This window comes from Podarcis filfolensis (assembly GCF_964270895.1).
Source record: "Podarcis filfolensis genome assembly, chromosome: 2".
Lineage (NCBI taxonomy): Eukaryota > Metazoa > Chordata > Lepidosauria > Squamata > Lacertidae > Podarcis > Podarcis filfolensis.
The window spans coordinates 58,962,884-58,976,385 of NC_139605.1; the positions used below are offsets into that span (position 1 = coordinate 58,962,884).

The 13,502-nt window shown below is 38.4% G+C and overlaps 1 protein-coding gene across 1 annotated transcript in view; it reads right to left on the bottom strand.

Annotated features, from left to right (window-relative positions):
* Positions 1-13,502, bottom strand: part of SGCD (sarcoglycan delta) — a 397,423-nt gene that overhangs the window by 117,987 nt on the left and 265,934 nt on the right. The window contains exon 5 of the mRNA XM_083603932.1: positions 12,778-12,879. Within this exon, the coding sequence (XP_083460058.1) occupies positions 12,778-12,879 (102 nt within the window). The remainder of the gene's footprint in view (positions 1-12,777; positions 12,880-13,502) is intronic.

The window sequence follows — 13,502 nt, forward strand, 5'->3', positions numbered from 1 at the left end:
AACTGCTTGAGAGGAAATTTGTGGGAATTAAGAAATCCACCACCAAAGCAAAGAACTCCCTCCCCGAAGGCAGGAGGGGGGGGAAGAAGATTTTAAAGTGTTTCCCTGCCAATTTAAAAGAATTGAATTAAGTACCGCTGCTCTTTTACCTGGGATCGGACTGCCGGAGAAAAGGAACCGGCTAAGGACTGTTGCTATAAGAAGGCTAAAAAGTATCTTTAATTGACTTTGGCTACTTCCAACTTGAAACATTGATTTTGTTGCACTGCAAAGTTACTTACAGGACATTATTGATTGGGATCCCCTTGAAAGAGAAAAGAAAAATTGGAAGGGACTAGGAAACTTTTGTTATTTTTTTTGAAGAGTGTGGGACTATTTTGAGAAGTAAAGAATTGACTCTACGCCCTCTAGAGGACTTACAAATTGTTTCAGCAACAAGTGGAGTTTAAAATCTGAGAACTTTTGTTGGATAGCTCAAAAGTGTGGGAATGACCTTGACTAAAAGACTTTGTTATGGCAGATGGTAAAGAGAAAGGGGATTTACAAGAAACAACCTTGAGATCTGGCAGACAATACAAAATTGACCCTTCCATGCAAAGAAGGGCTTCTGTAATAGGAGCCTCTGGAACTACAGTTGTTGCAAAGTCAAAAGTGAAAGCAATGTCTACAGAAGAATCATTTGCTAAGGTACTGGAGAAGATAAATGACTCTTTGGAGGAATTAAAAAAGCAAGATGCAGAGACTAAACTACAAGTTGCTGAAACTAAAGTACAAGTTGCTGAAACAAATAAAAAAATTGAAGAAATCTCTGGGAAAATTGACTTAAATACAAAAAGTATAACTGACCTTGGGAACAAAGTGAACTCAAATGCAGAAGCAATTGGGAAATTATTGGAAGATTCATCTACAACACGAAAGATAGCCGAGGAAGCTAAGGAAATTGCAACTGCTGCGGAGGAAAAATTTCCACCAGTTTACAAGAAACTGGATGAGTATGAGTTGGCACTCTCTATGCAGGATATGCAACGTAAGGAGAGGAATTTAAGGATTAGACTTGTGCCGGAAAAGGAAGGAGACAACTTGGTGGACTATTTGACAAAAGAATTTTCTGATTTTTGGAAGCAGGAGTTGGAGAAAGAAGATTTTAAGATAGAAAGTGCATTTAGATTGGGAACAAGGCAGAAGAAGAATCGACCCAGAGATTGTCTTATAACTCTAAGATCAAAGGAGGAGCGAGATAAAATACTGAACCTGCATTACCAAACAACCCTTCGAATTGAAGATTTTTATATTGAGATCTTTAAAGACATCCCTAAGAGTATCTTGGACGCAAGAGGACATTATAAGGACCTGGTGATATTGCTGAAAAGGAACTACATACCATTCAGGTGGGAGTTTCCCCAAGGCTTGTCTTTTAAATACAAGGGGAAGAAGAGAAGAATAAAGACTGTGAGTGATAAAGACAAGTTCCTGGGAGAACACGAAGAAGACCTACAGAAAGAGACATTTCCAGGACAAGGGCATCCGTCACTGGATACGAACACGGTACCACCGACAGACGAGGAACAAAAACAGGGAGCTGTAGGAGGAAGGAGTAAATAATCCCATCATGGCTCTGCAACTTCTAACCTGGAATTGTAACGGTTTGAACATTCCCAGGAAGAGAAAAAATATATTTCATGCCTTAAAGAAAGACCAATTGGACTTGATTTGTCTACAAGAGACTCATGTGACAAGAGCACATAGAAAATTATTAATAAATAAAAGACTGGGACAGGAATATCCTCAGACAGAGTAAAAAAGAGAGGAGTGGTGATCTATGCAAAAGAAAAGTTGCAACCGAAACAAATTTTTAAAGATGATCAAGGAAGATATTTGGCAATTGAAATTCAATCCCAAGGAGAGAAGTATTTGATAGTGGGAATCTACGCACCAAATGAAGGGAAAGCTGAATTCTTTAAGAAGTTGCATGAAATCTTGATGGACCATATGGATTACAACTTAATTTTGATGGGAGATATGAATGGAGTAGTTTCAACAAATATGGACAAAGCACAAAGACAGGTAATAACAAAAGATGGAAGACTACCAAAGACTTTTTTTGAAATGACTGACAATATGGACTTGATTGATATTTGGAGAACAAAACATCCATTAGAAAGAGAGGGAACCTTCTTTTCTGAAGCCAAAATGACATGGACAAGGATTGACCAAATTTGGGTGACTAGCAGTATGGCGCCGAACATAAAAAAAGTAGAAATCTGCCCAAAAACTTTCTCCGACCATAATGCTGTAAAGATGGTGATGAGGCAAACAACAACTGGTTCCTTCAGATGGAGAATGAATGACACCTTATTCAGAGATGAGGAGATCTGCAAGAAGGCCCAAAAAACTTTGAAAGACTATTTTGAAATCAACTTAAGGTCTAAAGTAGAAAAAAGAATAGTATGGGACGCAAGCAAAGCCGTGATGAGAGGGTTTTTGATTCAGCAAAATACTTTAAAGAAAAGAAAGCAAAATGAGAAGAAGGAGAGAATTTTGGAAAAGATAAAAGAAGGGGAAAAACAATTAAGATCGAAGCCAAAATCCCAAGAGATTTTAAGAGAAATTAAATTTCATCAAACACAATATATGGAACTGATGAATCAAGAATTAGAGTGGAAAATTAAACAAATGAGACAAAAGACCTTTGAATCGGCTGATAAATGTGGCAAGTTACTGGCTTGGCAAATAAAGAAGAGACAAAAACTCAACACGGTAACAAATATAGAAGTGGAAGGAAAAAACATAAGCAACCCAGCGGAAATTAGGAATTGTTTTCAGAACTACTTTAGACAACTTTACACACAAGGGCCGCAGAAAGAAATGGACATACAACAGTTCCTCGAGGAAAATGGGCTGAAAAAGGTTTCGCAAGAAAGTAAGACAATATTGAACCAGGAGATATCAGCACAAGAAATAGAAGATGCCATTCAAGGCATGACGCTGGGCAAATCCCCCGGACCGGATGGACTGACTTCCAAATATTACAAAGTTTTGAAGGAAGGGTTGATACAACCTCTGAAGGAAGTCTGCAATGAGATTATGGAGGGGAAAAGGGCACCCGATACGTGGAGAGAGGCCTACATTACACTTATACCAAAGACAGAGACTGAAAAGACCCAACTTAAAAACTACCGACCCATCTCGTTATTGAATGTGGATTACAAAATCTTTGCTGACATTTTAGCAAAGAGACTGAAAAGAGTTTTGATGGAGGAGATTCACGGGGACCAAGCGGGCTTTCTCCCAAAAAGGCATTTGTCGGATAACGTAAGGAATATAATTGACATTTTGGAAAAGCTGGAAGTGAATATAAACACTAAGGCTGTTTTGATATTTGTGGATGCCGAGAAAGCCTTTGATAACATTTCTTGGAGTTTTATGTTGAAGAACCTCCGGGGGATGGGGGTAGGTCAAGGGTTTGAGAATGGTATAGGTGCAATATACTCTGAACAGAAGGCGAAACTAATTGTAAATAATGTGGTTACAGAAGAGTTCAAGATTGAAAAAGGGACACGTCAGGGGTGCCCTATCTCCCCACTACTTTTTATATCGGTCCTGGAGGTTTTGCTTAATATGATTAGGAGGGACCAGTTGGTTAAAGGGATTCAGGTCAGAGCTAAACAATATAAACTGAGAGCATTTGCAGATGATTTAGTACTTACATTGCAAGAGCCAGAAGCTAGCACGAAAAGAGTTTTGGAAATAATTCAAGAGTTTGGTCAAATGGCAGGATTTAAATTGAATAAGTCTAAGACAAAGGTTTTGGAGAAAAATTTGACACAGATAGAAAAAGAAAGGTTTCAGAACGAGACAGGGTTGACTGTGGTTAAAAAAGTGAAATATTTGGGTATAAATATGACAGCTAAAAATGTGAATTTGTTTAAAGATAATTATGAAAAAACTTGGAGAGAAGTGAAAAAAGATTTGGAGATTTGGTCCAACTTAAAGCTTTCCTTGTTAGGCCGTATTGCAGCTATAAAGATGAATGTATTGCCAAGAATGTTGTTCTTGTTCCAAGCATTGCAAATAATTGATAAAATGGATTGTTTCAAGAGGTGGCAAAAAGACATATCTAAATTTGTCTGGCAGGGCAAAAAGCCCAGAATTAAATTTAAGATATTAACGGATTCAAAGGAAAGAGGGGGGTTTGCCCTGCCAGACTTTAAATTGTACTATGAAGCGGCAGCTTTCTGCTGGCTGAAAGAATGGCTGCTTCTTGAAAACACAGACATTTTGGATTTGGAAGGTTTTAACAATATTTTTGGGTGGCATGCATATTTGTGGTATGACAAGGTTAAAGCACATAAAAGTTTTAAAAATCATATTGTCAGAAAAGCACTATTAAATGTCTGGGTTAGATATAAAGACTTGCTGGAAAATAAAACTCCAAGGTGGCTGTCGCCAATGGAAGCCAAGGCAGTTAAAAAGTTAAATATGGAGTCCAAGTGGCCAAGATACTGGGAAATTTTGGAAAAGGAAGGGGACAAACTGAGATTGCAGAGTTTTGAGAAATTAAAAGGGAAGGTGAGAGACTGGTTGCACTATCACCAAATAAATGAAGCGTTTAAACTGGGCAGTAAAATTGGCTTCCAGGTGGAAAAATCAAAATTGGAGACAGAACTGTTAGAACCCAGTACTAAGAATTTGTCAAAAATGTACAATTTGCTGCTGAAATGGAATACACAAGATGAAACGGTTAAATCGGCCATGATTAAATGGGCTCAGGACATTGGTCATAATATTTTGTTTGCTGATTGGGAAAAGTTGTGGACCACCGGGATGAAATTTACGGCATGTAATGCCTTAAGAGAAAACATTATGAAAATGATATATAGGTGGTACATAACCCCAGTCAAGCTTGCAAAGATTTACCATTTGCCTGACAATAAATGTTGGAAATGTAAAGAAACTGAAGGTACATTTTTTCATCTTTGGTGGACTTGCCCGAAGATTAAGGTATTCTGGGAAATGATCTATAATGAACTTAAAAAGGTATTTAAATATACTTTCCCCAAGAAACCAGAGGCCTTTCTCTTGGGTATTGTCGGCCAAGGGGTGTTAAAGACGGATATAACTTTCTTTATGTATGCTACAACAGCAGCTAGAATACTCATTGCGAAGTACTGGAAGACGCAAGAGCTACCCACACTGGAAGAATGGCAGATGAAGGTGATAGACTACATGGGTTTGGCAGAAATGACGAGCAGAATCCGAAACCAGGGAAGAGAAGCAGCACAAGAAGAATGGAAAAAATTTAAAGACTATTTAAAGAAATATTACAAAATTAATGAAAGTTAGAATGATGCTGGACTGGAAAGTAAATGGTTACTATTAGCTATGGTTAAGACAAGGAGAATAAGGAAGACTAGTCTAAATTTAAATTAAAATAAGGGAAGATTTGCTGAACAATCGATAAGAATTTGGAATACAGAAAAGGGAGGCATGAGGAAGTCGGGGAAGAAAGGTATAAGAAATTAGGATATGAAATGATACATGTTTTTTGTTCTGTTTTTGTCTTTGTATGTTTATGTATGTTGTGTTTATATGGAAAAAATAAAAATATTATAAAAAAAAAAATAATTTAAGTGAAAATTCAGCACATCTCTTTTGTTACTGGGTGAGACGACCAGCAACATCAGTTAGCTGTTCTCAATGTATCACAAGCTCTAATAAGCCATTTTGTCAAATTCACTAGGTCTTATTTCCTGAAAATATGCTAAAGACTGCATCTTGACTCTGCATGATGTGCTCAAGTAGGAGGGTGTATCACATAGAGTTAGGAATGTAATGTAGAAATGAATCAAATATATATTTTTATTAAGTTTATGCCTGTTGGCCAAACTGCCTCCAACTAAGTGGCCAGATGGTACAAACCCGCCATCTCCTCAAATGTATGCTGTGGTGTCTTTTCCTGCACTTTGTTTCCAATAACTGCAGACACTGAAAAAATGTGTGCCCTGCTTGCTAGGACAAACTTGAACTTCTGTCCTGGATCACAGTGAGCCCTGAGGCTAGTTTTCCGTTCAAGTTTTCCCTTGAGAACATTGATGTTTCTCTTGCTAGGGGCCTTTTGGAATTAAGAGAAAACGATATTCCTCAATTTCAACACTATACGATCTACCAGACAGGAAGAGAGTGGACTGGATTTCTAAGCCAGAACTATTGATCCTCTTGCTATTGATCTCCTATAACCAACTACTGCCTGTCTATTTTGTCTGCCAGGAGAACTAACTGAAATTAGGACAATTTTTGGGGTTTTCATTACTATGGCTGCAGTTGAATGTACTTTGCATAAACCTACTTTCTTTACACACAGAAGAAATGCCATGCGGCATCTGCCTTCATCGTCCCCAGCAGCAACAAAACATGTCTCTCCTGCACTGGTCTCTATAGCCACAGTTTGAGTAAGTTTCCAACAGTTTGACTTCACTCCCAAAGGCACGCTCCTCCATTGTCTCCCAAGACAAACCAATGCAGACCAATTTCTTTATTAAGTAAACCTAATCTAGGTGGATTCTAACATGTTTACCACACCCCACATTATGTGCTTTTGACCAAGTTTCTATGAGGATATGGCAAACCTTTTTGGGTTATGATAAATTGGAACCTGGTAGAGTTATAACATCCGATCAGACTCTAAATCAAACTTAAGGTAATGGCCATGTCTTCACCTAGCACAGGGCCAAATCACAGCTTGGTGCAAACGTGAGCACGCTGACTTTTGGAATGGAGACAGCAGCTGTTTTACTCTTTCCCAGTATGACACAGCAGCTGTGCCCAGCTTTGGCTTAGGCACATGTGAATCTAGGATCTGTGTTCCTCAACCATGAGCTGTAGCCAAGGGGATTTTGTTGTTGTTTTTTGCTTACCGTGGCAGGAGAATTACAGTTTCTATTGCTGATTCAATAAATGGTTGCAGCTGTTGATTTAATTTAAAATACAGTCCCACTAGAAAAACTTGTGTAATTAGACTTGAGTTCTTAATCTGGGTTCCCATCTAGGTCAGGGGTGGGGATCCTGTGGACATACAGAAATTATTTGACTCCCATCAGCATGGACAAATGAGCAGGGAATATGGGAGCTGTAGTTCAGCAACATCTGGATGGCCATATGTTCCCATCCCAGATCTAACCCCTGGAATGCTAGGAAGAGGAGAGAGTGAGAAGACTCTCTAAAGGTGCTGAGGAACCTAAACAGACAAACAGCCTGATTTATTTCTATTATTACCAAGACAGAAAATCAGTGGCGTAGCGTGGGTTGTCAGCACCCGGGGCAAGGCAAGTAATTTGCGCCCCCTAACCCGTGGATTTGCGCCCCCTAACCCTAACCCCCAGATGTTGCGCCAGGTGCGGCCGGCCCCCCCCTGCATCCCCCACGCTATGCCACTGCAGAAAATAACCAGATTGTCTAACAAACTCTCTGTTGTGGTTGCTGATAGACCTGAAGAACAGCATACTGCAAAAATAAAAAATAATATAAACTTAAATTATAAATTTAATAGCTATTTTAAAAAGAAGTTTGTCATAAAATCACTCACTTAAATTTGAGTCAACTATGGCCGTGAATATTGGAAACTACAGTACTGTAATCACCATTTGCTAGCACATAAAATTAACCATTGTGCTGCAGTGCAATTTTCAGTCAAACTTTGTTCATGCAATTTACAAAGGCAAGCAGATGGTTCGTGCAATAGTCCATAATAAATTACAACAGTTAGAAAGACAGTTATGTACCAAGAACAGCAAAGAATTTGAGCTACAGATGGGCTTATAGATGACCCTTCCAATTTTTAATAATCTCCATAATTTATGTAAAGGCAAGAAATGCAAAGATGCCTAATGTGCTTTCTTGACGAAGCACAAATCACTTCTATTTACCCAGCCAATGTTTCATGGTCCAGTTAACTTCTTAATTAAAGACAGCAAGATGTTCATGTTCCATGGAAGTGGCATGGAAAAGAATGTTTAGTGTGCAATATGTTCAGCTGGGAGTTCTGGATGCTCTGCTTGCTTCTTGAGGACCTTATCATTTTTCCCTTGAAACGCAGCTTAAAATGTATTCAATCAGTGTGTGAAGCCAGAGAACTGCCTACTCCCCAAATAATTTGTTGTCATTAAACTGCTTGCAATATTCCAATACCTAGTCAAGTATGACCAATCACCTAGAAAAGTTTTATTTCTTCCAAAAATGCCTTTTCTTATTTGTCTAGACAATGTTTGAGTGCAAAGGTCAAAAACGGTATCACTGTCTCAATCCCACTTGATAGAATTAATTTGGACACTTAGAACTCTTCCAGACACTTACCCCTAGCTGAATGGGAAATTACAAGAGCAAATGGGTGCAGCATGCACAACTACCTCCTCATCTCTCCCTTTCCCATCAAACAGTGGATTGGCTGGGTTTGGGTATTTTTCAAAAAGGCATACACAGACAGCTCAAATTGCTCAGCCTGCTCTCTCTCGGATTTGAGCCAAACCCTTTAACAAGGTGGCTACAAAGGTTAAAAGAAAAGGAGGTTCACCCAGGCACAGCAGCTAATTACTGAAGTCTTAAAGAAAGTCATTTAAAAAATGACAGGTTTAAAATACAGTATAACTCTTCCATAAAGCCAGCCATTGAACTGGATAAGAACTGTAAAGCCCTTAGTATACATAAAGGGATATAGATATTACACATAGCAACAAACTCGAGGAAACATAATATTTGTACAGAACAGAATGCTGGCTTGAATGGAACAGAATGAAGGGTGTAAAGCCTGTAAAGCCTGCAAAGACATCTGGAAGGGCTTTTCTCTTCCCCACCAAAAGGCATCTGAATGTTGTTTGTGGTGGCAGTAGTACCACTACCTGTAGAGGTCCAAGGACCCACTCAGCCCCACTTTCTTTATATAGTAGAATTGTGTGGCAAGTTCAATACTGCTCCCACGCCCACTTCAGTAGGCCAACTCTGACAAGAGAGTAGGACCATCCACCTGTCAATCAGATACCAGAGTATTGAAGGGTGGGTGGCACTTGTCAAAGGTAGTCCCTGAGGGTGGGGTGGGGGTGAATAAAAAGCTGACTTGCTGGGTCAAAAAAATTCCCCGCCCTGATCTAGGACAAATGACGCATGCTTGTTATCCTAATCTGTTCTTCTTGTCCCTTAAGGAAAGGAATACGTAAGTTAGGATTTTGATAAATTAAAGGCCCACATTAAGATGTTTACAATTATGGCTTTGAAACTCCCTTCGGTAGTGGTAATGATGGCTGTTCATATGCTTTCTTAGTCATAGCACCTAAGTGGACTTGACAGATACAGCCAACACATGGGCTGTTAATGTATCTGGGTGCAGAAATGAACCACTGGCTAATCCATCATTCTCCACCAAGCAATACACAGCCTTAAAGGAGAACTGGAGCTGATCTATGTGCCCAGGTCCAGCTAATACAATAGTCCCAGTCTCACAGATTCAATGTACAGTGGTACCTTGATTTGCAAACAGCCTGGTTTGCATACATTCTGGATTACAAACACATCAAACCCGGAAGTGCATGTCCCGGTTTGTAAACTTTTTTTTGGATTACAACCCATTATTTTTTTTTATTCCGAACAAAAAAATTTTGGAGGCCCCATTGGCAAAAACACACTTTGGGTTACAACCTGTTTTGGTTTACAAATGGACCTCCAGAATGGATTATGGTTGTAAACCAAGGTACCACTGTATTAATATAATTGTGTAAAAGAACAACAGTGGAAATCAAAAGGGTAAAATCATGATTTCTCACAGTATAATTTCTAAAAGGAATTTGTTTCACACAGGAAGAGTTTAGTCTTAAGAATATTATTATGTATGAAATGCTGAACTCATGGTATAACGTTATTATACTCGATAAAGAGATAATGAAACTTAATTCCATCTTTAACTGTGCTTCATCTGCTATAAATAATATACCTAGCACCTGTGATCCTACCAATATGACAAAACATCATCAAAACCAGCAAAAGATACACAGCTTTGTAGCTTGCTCAATATTTCAGGGCCAAACAGTAACACATTAACACATTCCTGCCAGGAGCTTTGATTTCACATTAAGACAATTTCTTATTTTGCAGATGTTTACCATCCATCTACATATGGATACAAGGGAAAGCCTAATGATTTGTCCCGGTGCAGATATATTAAGGATAAAAGTGTGCACTCTGCTCCTTTAGTTTAGGAACTTCTAAAATGCAAGTACAGACTTGGATTCAGTGCAGTTATAATAATGTATAGGAATTAAGGGTGATCATGCCTAATGGATCTCATGGTTTCATGTAAGAACAAATAAAACAAAGCCAGGCTTAAATTTCAGTTCTTCTAGACAGATTCAGTATCATTTATACTTGATGTATATTTATCTGAAGTTACTGGACTTACATACAGCACTTGCACATTTCTGTGCGTATTGTCAATGTCAATAAAAGCCAAGCAAAAGCAGTACAAACATTTCCATACATTTTATTTTGCTGTCTTATTGTATAATGTTTTATCCAGAAAAAACTTATAAGGGCTGGGATCCGAAGGCCCATGTGTGCACGAAGGCCAGAGCTTTTCCATTCCTCATACAAGCACAGTTACTTTCTCTACCCTTCTAAACCACTAGTGGGAGTCCTGTGGGGTATTATTATCGAGAGTGGACTTGTGATACCTCTTGGGAATATGAGGAAATGTATAAGACATTTCAAATCTCAATAAACTTTCAAAATTTGCAACTAACTTGCTTTACATTCATTCAGGGGCTTAGTGATACATTTTGATCATAAAGAGCACACTGATTGCTTCAAAGAAACCCAAACAAGATAGAGACAGTCTGCTCACATCCCACATGATTTCTTCATTATGTTCATGAAAAAGGAAGGCAAGAGAGAATTCCATGGCTTGAAACATTAATTGTGCTTTAGAAAAACCCTGTTCATCTCTTTTTGTACTGGCAATTAACACACAACTTAACAACCTGAGTAAGCTGTTTATAAAACTATCAAAATGCATTTTCATTTCTATTGAATTCTTCTCTAGTGAATGAATTTTTTTGGGTCAAAGGTCTTCCTTTATTCCCATAAGAAAATATGTGTGTGTGTATAATATGGTGCTTTCCTCATTAACTCTCCTTCAAAAAATGTTTGCTACTGCTTGGATTACTCTGCAACCAATTTACAAAGGTTATAACCTCCTGTAATGAAAAGCAATTTGGTCTTGGATGTTGCACTGAATAGACCAGAGAACTTAATTTTTATAAGACAAATGAAACTCAACATTAAAGTGATGCTGAGGTTATTTAATTAGATATCTGCTCTCAAATAAAAGTGGGATATGCAACTTAGGGCAACACTTCTGTGTAAGAAACAATATAAATTAGAAACTGAACCTATTCATTTATTTTTATTTATTTCATTTATTTATTAAATTTGTATACTGCCCTGCATCCAAAAATCACAGGGCCATTCACAACATAAAAATACAAAATGGGAACAAAAAATGCATAATAAAAACAAAAGCAAACAAGTAACCCTGCTCCCAAATTTGAAGTCTCCTGTTCAGAAGAAAGAAACCCCAGTTATATTTAATGGTGTCATAAAAATGCAGCCGCAGTCAAAATGGGATGGCTATGTGTCGGAGCAGAAACACAGTGCTATATAATAAGGTTACCAGATGTCCCGGTTTCCTGGGGACAGTCCCCGGATTTAATCATCAATCCCCTGACAAAATCTATCCATTCCAACTGAAGTTGAAAAGTGTCCCCAGATTCATTGAAAAAAATCTGGTACCCTTATGCTATACTGTCACAAGGCACAGAACTGGGTAGACAGTGAATGGGATAGAAGGTAGAAGTGGAACTACTGTATTGCTCATCTCACTTTTCAGGTGAGGAAGCCAGTGTTTGTCCGCAGACAGCTTTCCAGGTATTGTGGCCAGCATTACTAAACCACTGCTGGTGCTTGGAGGACCATGATGAGTGCCAGAGCGCACAGAAATACCATTTACCTTCCCACCACAGTGGTACCTATTTATCTACTTGCATTGGTTTGCTTTTGAACTGCGAGGCTGGCAGAAGCTGGGACAGAGCAACAGGAGCTCATCCCTTTGTGCGGATACGAATTGCCGACCTTCCAATTGACAAGTCCAAGAGGCTTGGTGGTTTAGACCACAATACCACCCGCGTCCCTTAATATATTGTACCAGTGTTCAGTAGAGATAAAAAAGAGAGAGAAGGCATTAACCCATGAATTAATGATCTATAACTAAAGGGAAAACTATATGAAATTTATTGGATTGACCAAGCAAAACAATTCTCATTAGGCCTAGTAAATAGACTTTAACTATGATGGCACCTCCACAGTTGGAGGCAGTATATCTTTGACTGCTGGATATTGAGGGCAAATCACAGAGCACTATTAAAAGATCCTCTGCTTGTGAATTTCCCGCAGCATATAGCTGGTCGCAGCCAAAATAAGAGTACTGGACTATTTAGAACATTGGACTTCTTGCAACTGGACTAGTTCTGAAATTATCAGTTTTTTGTTTTACAAGATATGCTGATAATTCTTACTTTTAATTGCACAAATATCAGCAAGCTACTCAATTACTGACCTGCAATGCAGCCAACCTAAAGTACAGTTATAATATAGATTGGTTGTGTACTTGTTGTTTGTGACATGTTTTCTGTAATCAAAAGACAAGAATCTGATTTTTTAAAAAAGGGAAGAAAAACTTACTGTCTTGGACCGGATTTCTTTGGCGTAGAGAGGTTTCAAGAATTCTGAATCTCCTTCTAGCTTTAATCCTTTTTCTGTAATCCTTAGATTTCCCATTCCATCCTGAAATATAAAAATGGTCGCCATTAGCCATGATTTCATAAACATTAGGCTGTCAAAAATGTATTTCTTGTGTGTGGGGGGGGGGGACCATGTAAAACACTGGGAGGCACTGTACAAGGCAATCAATTGCATTATCCTTCTGGCTTAGGCTTTCTGAGGAAATTGTGTTTCAAGCAATTTGAAATGTCCCCCCCCCCCCCAAGCTGCTTATCTGCGTGAAATATGCCCTTTGGCTTGTCATCTGAAGAACAGAGAGGTGAGAAAGAAAAATGATAGGTGGCGTTTAATGTTAACACAAAACCATTCATTGTAGCAAGTCTAGCTTTCAACATTTATACAAATACTGTCCCTTCATTTATGACAAGCTCAGGACACAAAAGATGGATCTGCCTGTCAGAAATACCTACCTTTAAAATCGACAGCTTGCCATTAAAAAACAAGTATTTTACAATCTGAATTATCTCTCTCTGTGTGCATAATTAATTCAACATCTTATTTGGGACATAATAAGTCCAGGTTTTCAAAAAAAACAACACACATTTTAGATAGTCTAACAGGCTGCCCATAAGAAAGAGAAATAATCTGTTGGCTGAAATAATGGGGGCTGAAAAGCAGTTTGCTGG